At 40.2% G+C, this 18,269-nt stretch overlaps 2 protein-coding genes across 4 annotated transcripts; both read right to left on the bottom strand.

The window, feature by feature from the left end:
* Nucleotides 1-355: 355 nt before the first annotated feature.
* LOC121933985 (secreted protein of Ly-6 domain 1-like) lies at nucleotides 356-17,256 on the bottom strand. The gene is made up of 5 exons (XM_042473965.1): nucleotides 17,205-17,256; nucleotides 8,535-8,654; nucleotides 6,728-6,862; nucleotides 1,720-1,815; nucleotides 356-489 (listed from the first exon to the last, which is right to left on the bottom strand). Exons 1-5 carry the CDS (start codon nucleotides 17,254-17,256, stop codon nucleotides 356-358), a joined length of 537 nt encoding a protein of 178 aa, XP_042329899.1.
* LOC121932623 (uncharacterized protein C9orf57-like) lies at nucleotides 9,929-12,565 on the bottom strand. Of its 3 annotated transcripts, none has more exons than XM_042471452.1 (3): nucleotides 12,420-12,565; nucleotides 10,571-10,693; nucleotides 9,929-10,293 (listed from the first exon to the last, which is right to left on the bottom strand). In XM_042471452.1, the coding sequence occupies exons 1-3, from the start codon at nucleotides 12,502-12,504 to the stop codon at nucleotides 10,163-10,165; spliced, it is 339 nt and encodes a 112-aa protein (XP_042327386.1). In that variant the 5' UTR covers nucleotides 12,505-12,565; the 3' UTR covers nucleotides 9,929-10,162. The 3 variants fall into 3 exon arrangements, with proteins under 3 accessions (XP_042327386.1, XP_042327385.1, XP_042327383.1); XM_042471451.1 differs by having other exon boundaries at nucleotides 10,595-10,693; nucleotides 12,291-12,565; XM_042471449.1 differs by having other exon boundaries at nucleotides 12,291-12,565.
* Nucleotides 17,257-18,269: the final 1,013 nt, after the last annotated feature.

Genomic DNA, 18,269 nt, shown 5'->3' on the forward strand with positions numbered 1-18,269 from the left:
GCTTGGAAAGTTATGTTTTACTACGTTTCCCACAATAGCCCTACTATCATGCCGACTGGCCATGAAGACTGGGCAACTGTAGTAGTTGTAGCAGAAAAATAAATGCTCCCCAAGCTCTGGAATGTATCTAATATCTGGAATGTATGTTATACAGTATGTACCTATCTTCCCCACCGTACCCCAAAAGATGTGTAGAATTGGAGGCCAGAAGGCAATTTTCTTCAGGGAACGCTTTGCTAGCGGTTTGGCAAATGAGATCCTTCTTAAAGAATGTTGAAGAGACCGTTAAATAGTGAGTATTGTAGAGGAAAAGGCTGTGCTAGTTTGGTAGCCATATTAATGATGATCGCTGAGGTTAGGGCTTGTTGCAGTAGTTGCCACTGTTACAGCAAGTGGTTGTCACCGTGCCCCAGCTTGGATCCACTCCCTTAGAGCCACATTTGTCATTTGGCATAGTGCACCCATATCTATGGAAATCCCTTACAGCTGCTGTAGAAAGGAAGGCAAAGGAAAATGTTAGCATATCCAGACTGCCACAGATCCTCATCAATACTAAAGAGACATTTAATAATGCATAATGCCCCTCCCCATCATTCGCATATAGGCACTAGTTAGATGGAGACTTTGTTCCAGTGGAAATGGTCACATTTGGATTGGATGTCAAGATGTTTAGGAAGATGTACCTCCTGCTCCCATCTTTCTCACTACCAAAGCAATGCTCACAATGTGCCCACGAAGACTTTTACAATGCCAAATGTCTGCACTGCATTCCAGAAAGGAAGAGACACTAAAGATTATATCACAAACATACATTGGCTAGCAGAGCACACCAAAGAATTTCTAAATACAGTCAGCTTGTGCTGTATACATTGCAGCAAAGCCTTCGACTGTACAGTCATGAAAAACAATCTTGCTTTGGTAGAAATTGGAGTGTCACAGCATTTGTTTGTCTTGATGTGTCTGGCACCATTACTAGTGCAGAATATGGAGAAATGTAATCTTTTCCATTTGGCAAAGAGGTCAGACAAGAGTACCTTTTATCACCTTTTCTGTTTAATTTATCGTATGAAAAGCAGGGTAAAGTTTGGAAGTAATATGAAAGTTGGAAGATCTCTGTGTTCTATTTGGGAAGGGTTTCACACCTCTTTCATAGAAAGCGCTAGTTTTTCTTTCTTGCTTGAGGTGGAGTTAAAGGTGTTAACATTTTAACATTGCACATAAATCACATTATATGCAATAGCATCTGCTTCTGAATAGATGGGTGTCTATTTTTGTTTTGTTGTTGCTGTTGTTACCAATGCCCTTTGAGGTACATTTGTCATTCTCCAGAAAGTCTACAGAAATTTCTATGCCCCTGCATTTTATGTGTCCCCAACCCAAGTATATTGCCCCACTGCATCCCTGAGTAATGCCCTCATGAGCTCTGGAACATACCGAAACTTGCTATAGGTTTAAACTTGTTAAACCTGTTAACTTCTTAAAAGAAATCAACTATACAAGACAGAAGAATGGAGAACTTCAGAGAACTAATAATTCTTTGTCTTTTACCATCGGATGGGTCAAAAAGCTCCCCAGAAAATGATTTTAAAAGGGTTGGCATTCTTTCGTTCAAGAATAGCACATGCCATCTCCATTGTTTATCGCCAAGAGCCATGTGAGCAGGCAGATAAAAAATACTACTTTGGACAAACTGACCTAGAAAGATTGCAACTTTTTTACATTGTTGTCCTGATTTAGCTATGCAAAACCCTTCTCCGTCCAAACATTTATCGCCTGGTTTAAACATTTTGCAGCCATAACAAAGGAGAGCTTCACCTGCAAAAAAAGGAAAAAAGAAAAAAGATGTCACGTGGGCACTGTGCTGTTTGGATGTGATGCGCACAACGTCATCGACTCACGCCACGTATGGCTGTTTGGACGTGGTGCGCACAACGTCATCGACTCACGCCACGTATGGACGGTGCCATGTAAAGATGGCACCGTCTATAAGTATTATGGTTCCATAACGTGCAGTTGCCGTGTGGTCTGCAACCTTAATTTCGGCGCCAACACGTCCCTTTTGGCCCATCTGTTTCGGGCCTTAATCCCAATTTCTACCTTAAGTAATTAAACATTATACAATGGTTGAGGTACACAGGCCTAGCACAATTTAGTTTCATTAGGCCAGCACTATCATTAGGCAAAGTGAGGTGACTGACCCATTCCTGTGTCTTACGTGGTCTCCTGTGAACCTTTAAGTTGGTGAGCTGTAGTCCTATGGAACACTGCTCTTCTATGGACCATGTTGAAGTAAGCTACACCTGGCAAGCCAATTGGCTTTGCATTTTGAAGAGGAATAGCCCATCTTGTCCATTGCCTCAGGCAGCATATTTGGTGTGGTGGGAAGAAGGTTTTTCAATATCATTTGCAAGATAATGATTATAAATTCATTCTGAATTAAGTTCTGAGAAGAGGTGCACAGAACTGGATAGTTTTAAGCCAAATGTGGCTAAGTGACTGCAATGACTTGGGGGGGGGGTATTTATTTGTTTATTTATTTATTTCCAGAATTTATATCCCACCTTTCTCCCACAATGGGAGAAAGTTCTCTTTCATCTCCTTGGTGAGTTCACTGCAAGATGCAAGGATATGTTCAGGCTCAAGACGCATCTGCACTGCATGAGAGCTCTCTGATAGGGAAAAACTCTGTCACCAGAGAAGGCTACATATCTCGCAAAACTACAAATTCAAAATTTCATAGCACTAAGCCTCAACAGTTAAAGTTATGCCAAACTGCATTATTTCTGCAGTGCAGATGCAGTCTAAGTGTTCAGTTTTCCATTGCAATATACAAGTAAAAGAAGTAGGTAAACTCCAGGAAACAGCTTGATGAGGGCATATATCATCCAGTATGGTCTTTAGCTAAACATTACTGAAGAGATGTGGGAGGATAAATAGATCAAATAGATGGCCATGCATTCAAGGCAAGATGTAGACTTTAGAGGAAAATAAATGTTAAAAGATGTATCTTTTAAGGCTTGAGATCTCCTCTGAATTCATTCAATTGCTTCTAAGATAATAGCAGAGTGAATGATGATTCACCTACTTGGTTCTATGACTTAAATAGATCCTTCATTATATTAAGCGGGCATTAAAAATTTGAGCATCACATGCAGACCTCCTCCAATGTTGCTGTATTTTAGGCTACTTACCCAGGTCAGAGCAGAGCATGATGCATATGCTGACAAGCAGAATCTTTCTCATTTTCTCTATTTCTCCTCAGTAAATGTAGATTTGATAAGGATGGTAGAAAACTTATTACCAGAATACAGACTAGAGAAGGTATCATATGGTTATATTGTACCTGTCGCAAAGCTGGAAGAGTCACTTCGAACACAGATTTAAATCCTTTTGGACCATGAAGTGTATGTAATAAAGAAGCATAATGAGCTTTCCCATTAGAAATATTATTAAATAAAATCTTAGCAGGATGTGAAAGATTAAGATTTTAAAATGTCTCTACTTGTATTGGCCTGAATCACATTGGGAAATGATTTGTCATGCTTTTCTCACACGGCACAAAATGTTCTGGGCCCAGTTGACGACTTCAGCTTTGGTAGTCAAATCAGTGAGCTGATTTGATCCACAGAATAAGTAATGGTGGGATTAAATTCGAGTACTGTACTCAGTACTTGTATTACTCAGTAATGAATAGCATGTCAGTGGTTTGTAATTCAGGCAGAAAGCCCCTCCACTTTGGAGACTGTATCCTGAGTCGTATGGCTTAGCAGGCACATAAAATCAGTTATTGAATCTCATTAATTTCATAGGTCTTTTGGGGACTGACAATAGGATCCACAGCTGCGTTCTCTGCTTAATAGTGAAACAGAGTCTATGAATTCTGTGAAGCATTGTGAAACATTGAATTTTGAGTCTTGCCAAGGACAGACAGCAACAGAGTAGCTACAAGTGAGAAAGGATCAGTCATGGATTCACAGTCCAAGGCAGGAGTGGGAATAACATGACCCACCATAGGTTAGACTGTAACGCCTGGCATTCTTCACAATTGGCTATGTTGTATTGGGCTGATGCGAGTTGCAGTTCAACAGTATCGGAAGGGCCACATGGTTTCTACTCCTAGTCTAAAAACCTCCATGACAAATGCAGAGTCCTCAGAGGAATTCAGCTAGTCATAGAATATACTCAGCCAACAGCACACATTTCCTCCAACTAAAGCTGACCCTCCAGAACCCTTCCCACACCACAGATTTAGTGTTACTCATGGGGTTCACCTACTTGTGAAAAGTATCCTGCTCACAAGTAGCCCTTTCACTTGTATAGATTAATATTGCATTCTTACTGTTTGATCTCCTGATGCTTCTTATGCTGAAACTATGTGTGATGAAATTAATACTTTCACATACTACTCACCCTTAGGAGCTTATAACATACACTTTTGTCTCCATTCTGGGCATGGGCAAAGGATGCATATGGCTGAGTGAAAATGGAGTTTATCACATGCTAAACTGTTGGCAAGGCATCCCCATGCCATCGCTGATCCTAACTCGTCCCCGAGCCAGACTGAGACATGTGAATTTTGCTCTGCTGGAAAGCTTTCTTGCTCAGCTGATCAGAATTCATGCACCTCAGCCCTGGCTCAGGGACAAGTTAGGGTCGGCGATGGCAACCAAACGGCGCAGCCATTATGCGGCTGGAAAAAGTAGCCGTGAAATGCAGCTCCTATTGCCCCCGCTGCCAAGGCACCATTAGCACCCTGCAGTGGCACAGTGATGTCCGTTGTGCACTGCACCATTTGGACATGGCGCACAACGCACTTCATTGGTGCACATGCTGTCTGAAGGTGTGTACTCCAAAATGGCACCGGCAAGGCTCAGGAGCATGGAGACTCTCGACTCTCCCAAGCCCTTCAATCAACCCCAGGCCAGCGCATAGCACCAGTCTGTACCAAGCCATGGTCTCAGAGTAGACCGATATACTATGACAATTATTTTGGGAATGAAAAGGATATCACCCTTGTAGAAATCACATAAGGTAATATTTATCTGGATTTTTTTTTTATGCTGAGCTTTCAGAGTACTTCAGCAATGCGCAACCAAGAAATAAAACAGTTTTAGTCACTATATCATGGGGTGATTGATAAGCCAAAATGTAAACGGAAAAAGCTTAAAACCAAGTGAAGATATTTCTGCATGAACACTATGAGGATTTTCTACCAGTGTTTTCAGTACATTGGTCAGACAGTCCTCTGGCTGGCAGAGAACAGTGGAGAAACGTCACTGGGAACACAGGTCAGATATGTTGTTGTTTTAATAAATGAATTAATTGTACTGTCAGTAAAGTTACCACTGTTCTTCAGAAACACTAAATATATTCCTTAACATATTAGCTGGGGGGGGGGGGGATGTTATCTGCTTTCCTAAGGATTGGAGCGTAGCTTTAGCACAGCTTTTGGCCTCTTAGGACGCATGCATAATTTGCACAGCATACCTCCAAAGTGACCTGAAGCAGCTTTATTTTGGCCTGCCTGTTTGGGAATACAGACAGGTGTCCATCGTTTTCCCTCGTTGGTGCCACGTCAGCCGCATGGTGCAGCACTGACGTGCTCCCTAAAAAGAAGCCACATAGAGTGGGTTCTTTTCAGAAGCAAAGCACCACAACATGGTGCCATGACACTTCTTCCAGCGAGCACCGTTTGTGTGCCCGGTCTCTTGCGCATCATTGTCACATGCCCAGTGTGGACGGGGCCGCAGCAAGATGGCACGCAGGCGCCAAAAGTGGTAGTAAGTCCTAAAATTGGCCCCAGGCCGGTGCAAATCACATGTCTGTACCGAGCCTAAGTATTCTTTTTTTGTTACTACAATGTGCTCTGTTTTATAAAACAAGGTATGTATCTTAAGTTTAGATATGCATTCTATTTAGTTAATTAATTTTAATTGTGATTTTGTAATCATAATTGTATGAAAGCTTGGATGTTTGTTTGCAATGGTCTTTGGACTAAACAATAAATTATTTTCTTTACAGTAGTTCATTGAAAGTTTAAAGGCTGTTCCAAGGATCATGTCCAGCCTGGAAAACTCCATTCTTTTTCTGTACTGATGCCCACATCAAGAATATGATGTAATGATTGCATTTACATGGAATGGTTAGCCAAAATCTTGAAAATATAAGAAAATATAGCAAATACTGTATAGCAAAAAGAATTTCAGGAACAGCAACCTGTTGGTGTCTTAGCCATGCATAGGTTCTCAGTGGAAACCATTTCACATTTTTCTTTCTATGCAGAATGTCCCCACTCATTTTTATGTCATGGAAGTAGATTTGTGTATATATTTCCATCATATGTGGACATGAATTGTGCACAGATTTGTGCATATATTACAAGTGGATCTGCCCATAGATTTGGTTGTGCATTTGGTTTCACAATCGATTTCTTGAGTTAGGGCAATATTGCTATTCAACATAAAGTTTGCAAAACAGAATGCAAGGATAAACTTACACATGGAGCCTTAGTCTATACAGTCTCAATGTAGATCTGGACCAATATCACTTAGGAAAATTAGAATTACAACTTTATGTTATATACTTTATATCAGAATCTTTGAAGAGTTTTGCCAGAGAATAGTGAAGATACATTAGAAGGTTGACTATGGAGGGGAATCCATTTGCCAGCCATCTTGACTGATCCTGATTCAGACCTGAGGCAGATTTTATAGGTATTCTTTTTATTTAGTGTCATCATTACAGAAGTCTCTGTCATCACAGCAAGTAGTTGTCATACTGCCAAACATTGGATTCTCCTCAGTTGTTCCACATTTATCTTTTAAAGAAGTACACCCTCGTCTGAGGAAATGTCTTACATTCTCTGTGAAAAAAGGAAGCGATGCATTTATTTATTTCATTTCTATGCCACCTTTCTTCTGGAAAGGGACTCAAGACAGTTGACTCGCAGATAAAATCAGTTAAAATGTTCACAATTAAAATGTTAAAACATTGTAAAATCTCATTAAACATACAAAAGTTAAGAGAGGTAAATAAAAGCCTACTTGACTAAAAGCCTGGAGAGAAGTGACCACAGGGCTCTGTCTTGGGTCCAGTGCTATTCAACATCTTTATCAATGACTTGGATGACAGAATTGGGGGCATACATATCAAATTTGCAGATGACACCAAATTAGGAGGAGTAGCTAATACCCCGGAAGACAGGATCAAGATTCAAAATGACCTGAGTAGACTAGAAAGGTGGACCACAGCTAACAAAATGAACTTCAACAGAGAGAAATGCAAGGTATTGCACTTAGGGCGGAAAAATGAAATGCAGAGATATAGGATGGGGGACACCTGGCTAAAGGAGACAACATGTGAAAAGGATCTGGGAGTCCTAGGAGACCACAAATTGCGATGCGGCAACTAAAAAGGCCAATGTGATTTTAGGCTCCCCTGGAGGCCAAGATGATCAAATTGAGGCTGACATACTTGGACAACATAATAAGGCATGACTCATTAGAAAAATGCTGGGACAGATAAAGAGTTAGTAGAATTTATTTTTATTTATTTATTTTCAAGGTTTATATCCCACCTTTCTCCTGCAGCGGGATACAATATATTAAAAAATACAAGCTTAAAACATTGAATAAAAAAGTTTAAAAAATAGGCACTACTAACAACCAAAACATAGATTAAAATAGCCTAATTCAAAACAACAATAACCACAAAACATTAAACATTAAAACAGCACTCAAATAAAACCTAGCCACCAAATGCCTGCCTAAATAAAAATGTCTTCAGCTGCTGGCAGAAGGAGAGTAAGGAAGGGAGTCCCTCAGTCTGGGAGCATCTACAGAGAAGGCTCTCTCCCGAGTCCTCACCAACCACACTTGCGAAGAAAGCCCTCTCCTGCTGATCTCAATGCTTGGACTAATTTGTATAGGGAGATGCAGTCCTTCAGATAGTCTGAACCCAAGAGAGGCAAACTGCATGCCAGATGAATAGACTCAGTCAGGGATGCCACTGGCCAGGATCTTACCAGAGCAATGAATGATAGGGAGCATTGAAGAGTCTCATCCACAGGGTTACTGCCACGGATAAGTGTATACTCAAGGGCAGTTGACAACAACAATTCTTTAGTATGACACCAAGTTAGCTGTAGGATTGCTGCACACCTCTAGTCATCATATTGTTATGATTTTGTACCCGTAGTTTTTTTGACTTGGACAAAATAGAAATCTGTTGTTATCTGCGAAAGAAGATGAAAGGCCAGGTGGGGCAGGGGGGATATGGGATAGATGCAGTTAATGCAACCTCCCTATGGATTACAGCATGCTGGCGTCATTGAGTAACAGCTTTTCTGTCAGAAAATAGTAGAAGTAAAGATGGGCATTTATAGGGATGTCAAAGAAGAACACAGTTACTAAAATACCCCAGAATGTTTCTTGTGGAAGATCTGGTGCCAGAAAACAATGTAAACTATATAAAAGCAATATGCAAAAACTTTGTGTATATATTACAAAAAAGCATGAGTTTCAGAGGAAACTTACTTTTAAAGACGGTGACCGTCTTGCATTTTTGACCCTTTTCTGCTTCACAAGTCGCCTCTCCAATTGTACAACCGAGACCTTTTCTATAGATTTTACAGAAGTGGCAGACAAGAGCTTCAGCTGATCGGAAGTAGAATCAGTCATTAGAACAAAGAATCATAGTAGAAATAATGTGAATTTTAAATGTTTTTAATGCTATAGGTTGCATTCTTTTTAAAATTACATGTCTGTGTATACACACACACACAACATTTAAAACAATCTCTAACAATGCTATTTTGAATAATGGTATAATATGAGAAAAGAATGTAATAAAACTGATTCGATATAATATACTTAAGGTTGACTTAACTTATATAAGACATAACATGTGATGATTATAGCTTTTTGCTTTGAATAGTTAGTTTGGATTTATATAAAGTAATGTAATCGGAGAGAATATGAGGAATTTATTTAAGTTTTAAAATAATTCACTTAATTCAGACAAAACCAAAACTATTTCAAACTCAGTTCAATATTCTCCTGAACTACTGTAGAAAGCTAGTAAGCATAGATAATTCTGCTATCTGCATTATAATTGTTCAGGACTAATGGCCACATAACCTGCAGAATATCCCCTTTTCTTCTTCAGATTATGCAGTAGATGCTCTTCAACAGGTTCTTTCTTGAGTTCATAAAAGCATCCATACAGTCTTCATATAAGCATCTATACAGTTACTCACCAAAGGCAGAAAAGACAAGGAAGAACATGCTGAAGAGTAGAAATTTATTCATCTTTTTCCTGACAGGTACTGGAGATTTGAGATGGAGAAAATGTTTGAGAGCACTGCTAAAGAAAAGCTAGGACTGATAATTGACTGTGACTTATATTAAAATAGATCTAAAATAGTTACTCTCTGTGCAGGATAGCAATGAATCCAAGTAGCTTGGAACTTCAGCCCATTCTATATGAGTCCTAAAAGCAAATTAGCATCTTATAAGGAAGTGATAGCTGAAAATCAGATTGTTCCCTGTCATTTGTTGATTTCTTCTCAATGCTTGATTATCACATTAACAACCATTAGTAATGAGTTAGGAAACTGGGACTCAGCCAAGAAAGAAAATAGAAAACACACCAAAAGACCAAGATTCTTAAGTATGAATGAGCAAACTTTATTTTCACGAGTACAGTACTGACATACAAGAAAGCAAGAAGAGATTAGACAGTCATTCCTAGATTGTTGGAACCGTTTCATCATATCCACAAAGAAAGTGAAAACAATGTCTAGCTTGAGAAACACTAAATATGAGCTTTAAAGCTTCCCTAGCTTCAGTATCTAAATCCTCCTTAGACCAACAAAAATGGAATATTTTTCTTTTCTGCTGCTAAAACCCTTTTTTTTTTTTTTGAGCTACACACATGTATGACACAATGCATCTGTCTAATGGTTAAATTTTTTACCTATTTTAAAAGGTTCAGGTGTATGATATCTGAGCAGAGGATGAATGCTTGCATAGGATCCTTCAGTAGTCATCTAGGTTCAGTAAACTATTTTCTACAGCAAAAGCTTTGGGGGTTTGGAATCAGACTAGAGAGAAGCTTAAGATGACTGAATATAGCAGAAGACACAGATTTCTTGTCTTGTTAATCATACATTACAGAAGTCATGGTCATTGCAACAACTTGTGTATTGAGAGCCAAGTACTGGATGGAACTGCGTTGCTCCACATTCAGCAACTGATCTGGTGCACCCTTGACTCATATAACCCCTGATATCACCTATAAAAGGGCAAAAGAGAGAGAGAGAGAGAAGGAAGCACATTGATTAAATCTTTGCTTGGCTGTTCAAAAGATCCTTATCAGTATCTCCCATGTGATCTTCTAGAGGTAAAATTTTACAGACATAACATTTAGATATTTGACCTTCCCATCTCCGCACCATTCTGCTCCATGAACACTCAACACAAGGATGGAAGATATTTGTTATATGCATTGTTATCAAAGGGGTTAATACATATCTGCTCACAATCTAGCACTCATTGGGGAGCAAACTTACCCAGAAAACTTGAGACTATCTTACATTGCTGTCCTGACACAGCTTCACAAGTTTGTTGCTTCCAAAGTAGACAGCCATGAACTCGGTTATATTTTTTGCAATCGTGGCAAGTGAGTGCTTGAGCTGTTGAAAAGGAAAAATGTAAATGCTGTTGCTCATTAAACTCCCCAAATTGCCTTATAAATCATTTTCTTACAATGAAATCAGCAATGAGTATCTACAGATTCCAAAATAAGGAGACAGAGAGAATCAAGAGGAAGTTCACAGCATAATCTAAGGAAGTCTAGGGTGCCAAGAACACCAGATAGTGATGTGAGTGGCACTACAGAGTGTAGGAATCAAACTGGTGTTTGGCAGCTTCAACTCTTGAGCACTTTGCACTGCTACCTTTTGTTGTTGGCCACACTTTGTACATATGTATGTATGTATTTAATATCCCTTCTTTCTCCTATTAGAGAAAAACAATATATAAATCATAGTTATAGAAGAATTGAATGTTAAAATCAGAGAGTTGGAAGGGGCCCATGGACTGCAGAATGGGCACCATTGGCATGCTCACATGGCATGATGATGCCCTTCATACGCCATGCTGTCTGGACGTGGCACACAAGGCACGTCATTGGCAAGCACACCATTTGGATGTGTGCCAAAATGGTGCCCAGACAACACAGTAGGGCTCGGGAGTGTGTGGACACTCCGCTTTTCCAAGCCCTTAAATCGACCCCAGGCCGGTGCTTTGCACCAGTCTATACCAGACCCTAATTTCTAAGCAAATTTGAGGGCCCTAGTGAGAAAAACAAACAAACACCCATCCCAATCATGGGCCTGCTATCTGCAGATTTGAGCATTCACAGATGGCAAGCCCCATTGACTTCAATGGCCATGTGTGCATGCAGTCCCAGCAGAGTAGCCATACACACGTGCACCACCATTGAATGGCATGGAACTTGAGGTCTTGAAGTTGGGGGGGTCCAGAATGAAACACCCATAGATAAGAAGGGCCCTCTGTACAATAAATAAATTGAACCTATACTGATCAATTCAAAAGGAAAGGTAGGCCAAGGACCCTTTAAGCCTACCAGAACATTTTCATATACTTTGGTAATCTAGTGCAAAACTGTAGAAGGCTGTGGGGTTGGGGCACTTACATTAGTCAACGCCACCCACTACATCTGCTGGCATATATGCCCTCAAATATCTTCTAGGGGACATGGGGACATTCTCACCATGTTTTGGGCTTTTAGGAGCCTATAACAGGCATTTGGGGTCATTTTGAGTGGGAAAATGTTTTTTAAAATATTGCAAAAAATTGGTTTTGACTCCTGGGGTTCCAGGGAGGTCCCACTCATGGTCCAAATGCCCTCCACACTGTGAAGAGGTAATTTTGGGGTATTTTGCAACAAATTATTTTCATTCTTGGGATGACCTGGGGTTTACAGAAGAACCCTACATAGCTGCATGAAGCCCACAGACCACACTATGCTCAGTCCTGATCTGGCCACAGGCTGGACTCAAGATGAATCCTTAAAACCCTGTTTCTTGGGCAGAAGAGCTCGTGCCCATTGGATGTAATGACTGCAACTCCCAAAAGTCCTCAACTTGACTATGTTGACTAGAGTTCCTGGGAGCCATGTAATTCTTGTCCCTGTTTTAGTTCAGGTCCTAAAAATAATTTTCTCTGCTTCTCCTCATATCTTTCACTATGTTTTCTGGTACTCACCAAGGACAATGCAGAAAATAAGGGAGATATTAAAAAGCAGAATCTGATTCATCTTTGGTTGTTCCAAAAGAGGAAGAGGAGGCAGCATTTGAACTGTAGGTAGAGATAAGGGATTGTGCAGTGACTTACAGCCCCTCGCAGCTTTAAGGATCAATTCAGAGGAAAGCAGGAAGTCAGTCCTGAAAAAGTCCATATGGCTGCTTAAATGGAGCATGATCAGTAAGTGACAGTCTAGGAGCAGAATGATCTATGCCCATTTGGAGGCTTCAGCTGAACGCTTGGTGGTCATCTTAACAGGCGTCCATGAACAACACAGATATAGATGGGTTTGATCTGAAACAGGAAATGGGAAGATTATTGGCGAGATTTGCTAAGAAGAGGTTTGTCATTGCCTTTTCATGAGGCTGAGAGCATGTGACTTGCCTAAGGTCACCCAGTGGATTTCATGGCCAAGCTGGAACTCAGATCCTGGTCTCCAGCATCAGTCCAACACTCAAATCACTACACTACACTGGCTCTACAAGATGGCATGGGCCCCTATCACAGCATTTTCTTGTTCAAAATGGGTTTGTCTTTGCCTCTGAGGCTGAGAGAATTTGATTTACCCAAAGTCACCCAGTGGGTTTCCATGGTCAAATGGGGATTTAAACCCTGGTCAGAGAATAATAGAATCATAGCATTCTAGAGTTGTAGTTCAACATGCATGCATGTTTACAGTTATATGTGTGTACATAAGTTAGAAAGATCAAAGATTGTATAAGCAAAAACTGTGCTCTTCCTTTGCATATAGTCTAGGGTCTTCTCAGTAGCACAGGGATGTAGCCAGGATTTTGGGAAGGGGGGTTCAGACTAAGTGCCACCATTATAATGGGGCTTGGGTGAGGCGGCGCGGCAGCACACACCATTCATTTTATCTAACGGAAGGAGGGGTCCGGACCCCAAGAAACCCCCTCCCCCTTGGCTACGTCTCTGAGTAGCTTCCCCTAAACTGTGGAATTCTCTAGTGAAGCTAGAATGGCTATATGCATTTGGAGGCTTCATCTGAATACTTGGTGGTCATTTTAATTTGCTTTCATGAACAATACAGAAGATTAAATACATATGGGTTTGATTTGAAGCAGTGAATGACAAGATACCAAAATGTAGGCCTCTGAGAGGAGTCATGGCATCAGTTTTGACATGCAAGGATGAAAGAGAAGTATTTGCAACTGATATTTGGGACAAATATTTTAAGATGAACTCTTAAAAGGAAAAAAAAATTGCTCTCACAGAGTTCCATTCAATTTCTCAGCTCAGTAAGTGGCAGCACATGTTATAGCACTTTACACTATAGAAATAATCACACAAATAATCACTCATTAACACCACAATCATGATAATGAATGAAAATGCAAACATACAGGTTTCGGAGCTTTCATCACAATTATTCACAATAGCACAATAGTTGTTCTGCCATCAGCTGTGTGACTCATGCTCCCTTTTGCATTTCCCCTTAACCTTGCCTTCCTTCCCTATGCCCTAAGCAGCATGGTTTTGGGGTTCTTTTATTATAAATGCAATTTCAGAGTTATGCTAATATAATCTAAGTTTTTAAAAGAAACAGAAAACAACCCAGAAAAAGTAAAGGAAAAGAAGCAATATGGGAATAATAAGGGGAGGGGGAACAATGGAGAAGAGACACACCACATCACTGCCAGATGGAATTGCTTATTGATGTTGTGCATAGTTTCTTTGGGGAAAATGTAAAGAGTACTAAATAATCTTGCCCTAAAATATAAGAAACATTAGAGTGGTGATGGTAGATGAAATCTTAATAATTAATGAAGATATAATTATCCTTAAGAAGTTCAGGTATATGATACCTGAGCATCTACGAATTTCACCCATGATGTATTCCTTAAGACAGGACTGTTTGATGCTACAGTCTCAGGAAAGCTAACCTACATCTGCATCAGTCCAGATCTGTCTTGATAAGGTTTAGCATGTTCAGTGTATTCGGACAACAGTTCTGAGATCTGATTTTTCTTAGTATTTGTTAGTAATCTATTAAATGGCAAGATGGCATCCCATGGCTTTTTATATGCAATCAAAATCAAGAGTCTCATAGGAAACACTGAGGACAAAAATTCACAAGGTTGCATCCAAATTTCAACATCGCAATCTAAATTATAAAATGTGAAAGATGTTTGAGTGTGGAAAGATGTTGATACTTCACTTCAGTTTCACTCTTGATGTTCCATATCCCCAAAAGAAATATGACACAAAGGATTGAATGTACATAGCACATGTTTATTGAAAGAACATCAAGCCAGATCTGCATTGGTGCAAAGCTGTATGGATGCTCAATCAGCTCTTGAGAGTGACCCTGACACATCCTTTGTGTGTTGAAAAGTGTCATCCCTGTGCCATCTCAGCCATATTTAAATGGAGCGCAGAATGCATATCAGAGACTTTAAACGCTTGTTGAGAAAATGGGAAGAGATCTGGAAAGCTTGAATATTGGTTACATATTCATACTGATGCTGATGGGAATTATATTTAATATTCATTGCATAAGTCCTTGTCGTCACAACATCTTGTTGATTTAGTTTTAGTTAAAACGGTTACTGATCTATTACAGTCGTGTGGTGTCTTGCTGCAGCCTCTCTTCTGATATACCTTTCCTTTGCCTGTAGAAAAAAAAGGAAAAGCTATATGAACACATATCCTAATAATGTCAGCTCTGGAACATAAATCTACATCTATACACTCATAAAGCAATTCTTCCCTGTTTTGGGGCTATGCAGTATTCTGTTGGCAGCAGTAAAGATGGGCAATCACTTTAGGATTCCTAAATAACAGGTCTGGAAGGGCCACATTGTAACCACCATTAAGTGGGAAGGATGAAGGCACACTGTCCTAATGGGCACGCTGCCTATTGAAATCGATTCAGAACGCGGGGTATCCCCTAGTGGGAACAAGCTCCGTGAATGGAGACATACTGGATTGCAAAAGGGGAGACCTTGTTGAGATGCAAATGGACTTTACATTTCCTGGACTGTCAAAATCTCCCAATTGCCCCATGGCCAGAGGAGGAGGGACCAACCTGTTAAAGATAGCCTCCCCACACCATCTTAACTAAGGACAGAAAGAAAAAAATGCCGGCATCTTACTCATCTTACTAACATCTCCAATTTTTCTCCTGCTTGATATGTAACATCTTGCCTGATGAAGAAACCTGTAGAGCTTCGAAAGCTTGCAACAAGTATATTGTGCATTTCGGTTGGCCAATAAAGATATCACTGTTTGGTGGATTTTTGTTTGAATTTACTAAATGGCCAACACAGCTACCCTTGCATGTTTTTTAAAAGAAAAACTACTCAGTCATAGGTTAATATGGTTGCCACCGTTAGCACCAGGGGAAAGACTGGTAATGCATGAGTCCAGAATTATAGTAATGTGGTGTAATATAAAAACAAGTGTGTAAACAGCAGCAACATGTAAAGTTAACACAGGGGGAAATAACTTTGAATCAGACATACCTTTTTTAACAACTACTGACATGCATTCGTTTCCTGGTGAAGCGTCACAAAATGATTTTCCAATAAGACATCCTTTGCCTGGAATATATTTTTTGCAAACATGGCACTTGAGAGCATGAACTGTTGGAAAGCAAAAATATCCAGAGAGAGTTTGTGTTATAATCAAATACAATGAGACATTTTCCAATGCTGCTTTAAAAAAATCGATTTTCTTTTCTGCCTTCATAAACTCTACATGGCTTCGGTATATTGCTTTCAGTATGAGAAGCTGTGTATCCCTTTTTGAACAAGATTAACAGGAAAGTGCTATTACCCTTTTTCCTGATTTTGGCTTTTCCTGTATGCATTGGGCTGGCCACTGTGCAAACAGAATCTGTACTAGTTAGGCCTTTGGTCTGATAGATGGGTGTAGAACAGGAGACATGACATTGATTTCAGGAGCAGCAATGTATGAAGTTGTCTGCAGTCTATGGAAGCTTATGCCATGATTAACACCAGAAACACCAGATTCATTTGTTTTGCAGCAACACATTAATATGTCTATGGTTGCACCCATATTTTACCTAACTATGGCCTGGTACAGACGAGCCAAAAGACATGTAGTGGCGCCGATACTAGGGTTCGGAAGTGCACATTAACCACATGCTCCCGAACCCTATGATGTATCGATGGCAGCATCATGGTGCCATTCCGTCCACACAGGCACTGCCATTTTGATGTAAGGGACGCACAGTGTATACGCATCGCTGCATGTCCCTTACGTCATGAGTGCACCAATGACACACTAGTGACGCGCCAGTGGCGTTGCAAAAAGAACACGGGTTTTCTGGGTTCTTTTGGGGTCATAGGGACTCCAGGTTGTTTAGCTGCTGCGATGTCCCTCTGCAGCCAAACAGGTTTCCGCCACCCAGCCCTTTCCCGGAGGTAGGTACCGGGCCTATGTATACTTTAAAGAGTCCTGAGTTTCTGTCTGCCATCCTGATTTGTATATTTTGCCAACAGCTCCAGCGTTCAACCACAGAACAAAATTCACAAAATTCAATAAATAAGAGTCTTTACAAATCGCATTTAATTTCACCACCTCAAATCTTATCCTGTACTCTTTTATTTCATCATCTCAAATCATCATCTAGTAGCCATTTTTTCCCCTAATGTATGTACACAAACCTTTCACAATTAACTATATACCCAGCAATTGATCACTTCGGAAGGTCAATCTTAGAACTGTTTTAGATGTAAGAATCACTGGCAATCCCTGATACTTGTTCATACCAAACTCTCTTACACGCATAAGGAAAGGTTAACTTTAGAGCTATTTAATGGATACTACTGAAAAATAAATATTCCGCCCTCACACACGGGACCCCTCCAGTCTTCCCTTTCTGCTACTCACCCAGAACAGACCCAAGCATGACAGAAATGCTCAGAAGGAGAATCTTGTTCATGTTTGTTTCTCCAAATAATTAATAGTTGGAATCCTGTTAACAGAATTGTAGAAAAGAAGGGTAGAGAAAAGATTATGTGGTCTCTATCATGCCACTAAAAAGCCATTTATGGAGAAAGTTGAAGGTGGGGTTGAGCCTCTATAGACAGGAAGGCAATCATAGAAAGGTACAACATGACCCTTCATAGGTACAATGTGACCCAATGTGACCATAGAAAGATACTATATGACCCTTCATACTTTGTAGGCATCATTTAGCAACTAACAAGATTTTCCGGTTAATTACTAGTACTAGCACAATAGATCAGAAAGAGTCAATTCCTATCACTGTATTGTTTCAGCCAATAAATGGGACCAAGACCCAAAGGCTTAGAGAATAATCGCACAGGAGTCCTCCAGTTTGAATCCATTGCTACGGGTTCTACTTTTTGGGATAGCAGGAAACAAGCCTGCTCCATCCTCAATATGACACCCCTTCAAATGCTTAAACAGGGCTACCATATCACCCCTTAACCATTTCTTCTCCAGGCTGAACATACCCAGCTCCCTAAATCTCTCCTCATATGGCATGGTTTCCAGACCCTTCACCATTTTTGGTGCCCTCCTTTGGACATGCTCCAGTTTTTCCACATCCTTTTTGAATTGTGGTGCCCAGAACTGAACACAATATTCCAGGTGAGGCCTGACCAAAGCAGAATAAAGTGGCACTACTATGACTTCCCTTGATCTGGACACTGTACCTCTATTGATGCATCCTAGAATCACATGCCTTTTTTAATAGCTTCTGAAGCCCATTTGACTCTTTCTGGATGTCCAAAAAAAGTGTAATTTTCAGGCAAAAAATGCCTGAAAAATCATACGCAAATCTTCCCAAATCCTCCCCAATACTTACTCCTTGGCAAAGTTCAACGTTCTCCCCTTTAACTGACTAGATGGAAGATAGAATAAAACTCAATTGCACTATAGATGCTGCCTGTCAATGTAGTGACTGTCAAGGGACTAGGAAAGACCTAG

Source organism: Sceloporus undulatus, chromosome 6 (assembly GCF_019175285.1).
Source record: "Sceloporus undulatus isolate JIND9_A2432 ecotype Alabama chromosome 6, SceUnd_v1.1, whole genome shotgun sequence".
NCBI classification, from domain to species: domain Eukaryota; kingdom Metazoa; phylum Chordata; class Lepidosauria; order Squamata; family Phrynosomatidae; genus Sceloporus; species Sceloporus undulatus.